Here is a 1366-nt window from a genome sequence, read left to right on the forward strand (position 1 = left end):
CCACTCAAACCCTATTTTCCCTAATTTCGCAGACTCAACAATCTCACAAAAAAATCCCTAACTTATCCCTATTACGTTTTATTTGTCTTTTGATTCAATTTAACTTATTTAAATCTTAAAATAAATGAATTTCACCTTATGTGACCTAAGTGTGTAACTTATTATTACCAGACAGGAATTTTAACCTATTCTTCCAATTAACAGTAAGATTCTAATTAATTCAATTTTATAAAAATAGAGGCCTAATTAAAATAAAAAATAATACAAAAATCTATTTGAAAATGCATAAACAAAACCTAAAAAATGATTAAACCAAAAATTTAATATAAAACAGAGATCGGGCAAGGGGTCAAATAGGAAACAAACGCTCTAAGCTACAGGCGCTTACATTTTCTAAGTACTTGATTAGATTTATTCACATTAAATTTAAAAACAAAAATAGTTTTAAAATTAATTATAATATTTTTTTTATATTTCCTATTGATGAATGAAATACATGAGATTCTCTTACTGTGAATCTCATCACAACTTGTTTACACCAAATTGTAGTAAATATTATCCTTTAACATAAGACGTATTTATTTACACATTTTCAAGTTGCGGAGACATATGCTTTCAAAGACTTATTTAAACAAAACTACTTATATCAACATATTTCTATTCAAAATCAAATATTTTTAACCGACTTAAAGATGAGATAGAAACCTTTAAATTTTACCAACTAAATTATAAAAATTATTAAAAAAATTATAAAAATGGATTCATATGGACAATTAATAAAAGTACTTATTAATGAAAATGGGTGGGATAACAGTTGAAATTCATAAACAATACAAAATATATAAGTCAGGAAGTAAACAATTAAATTAACCCATAAATACCGATCTTCATTGGTTTCCAATCTTCCTAAATGTTGTTTTCATCAAAATCATGGTCCTCCATAACCCAGTTCAGCATCCATATCACAGTCTTCAAAACCATCTTTAGTTTTCACCAAGTCTCTTGTTGCTATTTCAAGATTTACCTTTGCTTCTATCATCTCAATCTTCAAAGCCTTTGTTTTCTCTTTTAAAGAAGTCACATTCTCCTCTAAAGTAGAGACATTCTCTTTCAAAGTAGTCACATACTCTTCCAATCTTTTCACTTCAAGAACTTTTTCAACACGAGTTTTCATGCTTAAGGCATATTGAACATGAGGTTTCAACCATGTCAAATCAAATCCAAAGGTCTCAAGTTCCTCCCATAAAGTTTGGAGATTATTACAATTATCATTGTCCATATCTTTCATTCTTTTAGTCTTGAGAAAATGAAGAACTCTACCAAGAGCAGTAAAAGCCCATCCTATAAATTTTTTACTTTTCCTCTT

The 1366-nt window shown here is 27.8% G+C and overlaps 1 protein-coding gene across 1 annotated transcript; it reads right to left on the reverse strand.

Annotated features, from left to right (window-relative positions):
- Positions 1-928: 928 nt before the first annotated feature.
- LOC106753226 lies at positions 929-1279 on the reverse strand. The gene has a single exon (XM_014635018.1). The coding sequence runs from the start codon at positions 1277-1279 to the stop codon at positions 929-931; it is 351 nt and encodes a 116-aa protein (XP_014490504.1).
- Between the last annotated feature and the right edge of the window lie 87 nt (positions 1280-1366).

Source organism: Vigna radiata, unplaced genomic scaffold, assembly GCF_000741045.1.
Source record: "Vigna radiata var. radiata cultivar VC1973A unplaced genomic scaffold, Vradiata_ver6 scaffold_1336, whole genome shotgun sequence".
Lineage (NCBI taxonomy): Eukaryota > Viridiplantae > Streptophyta > Magnoliopsida > Fabales > Fabaceae > Vigna > Vigna radiata.

Excerpts from the sequence above, each read along its gene's own strand:
- LOC106753226 (XM_014635018.1), bottom strand. The coding sequence starts at position 1,279 with ATGGACAATGATAATTGTAATAATCTCCAAACTTTATGGGAGGAACTT.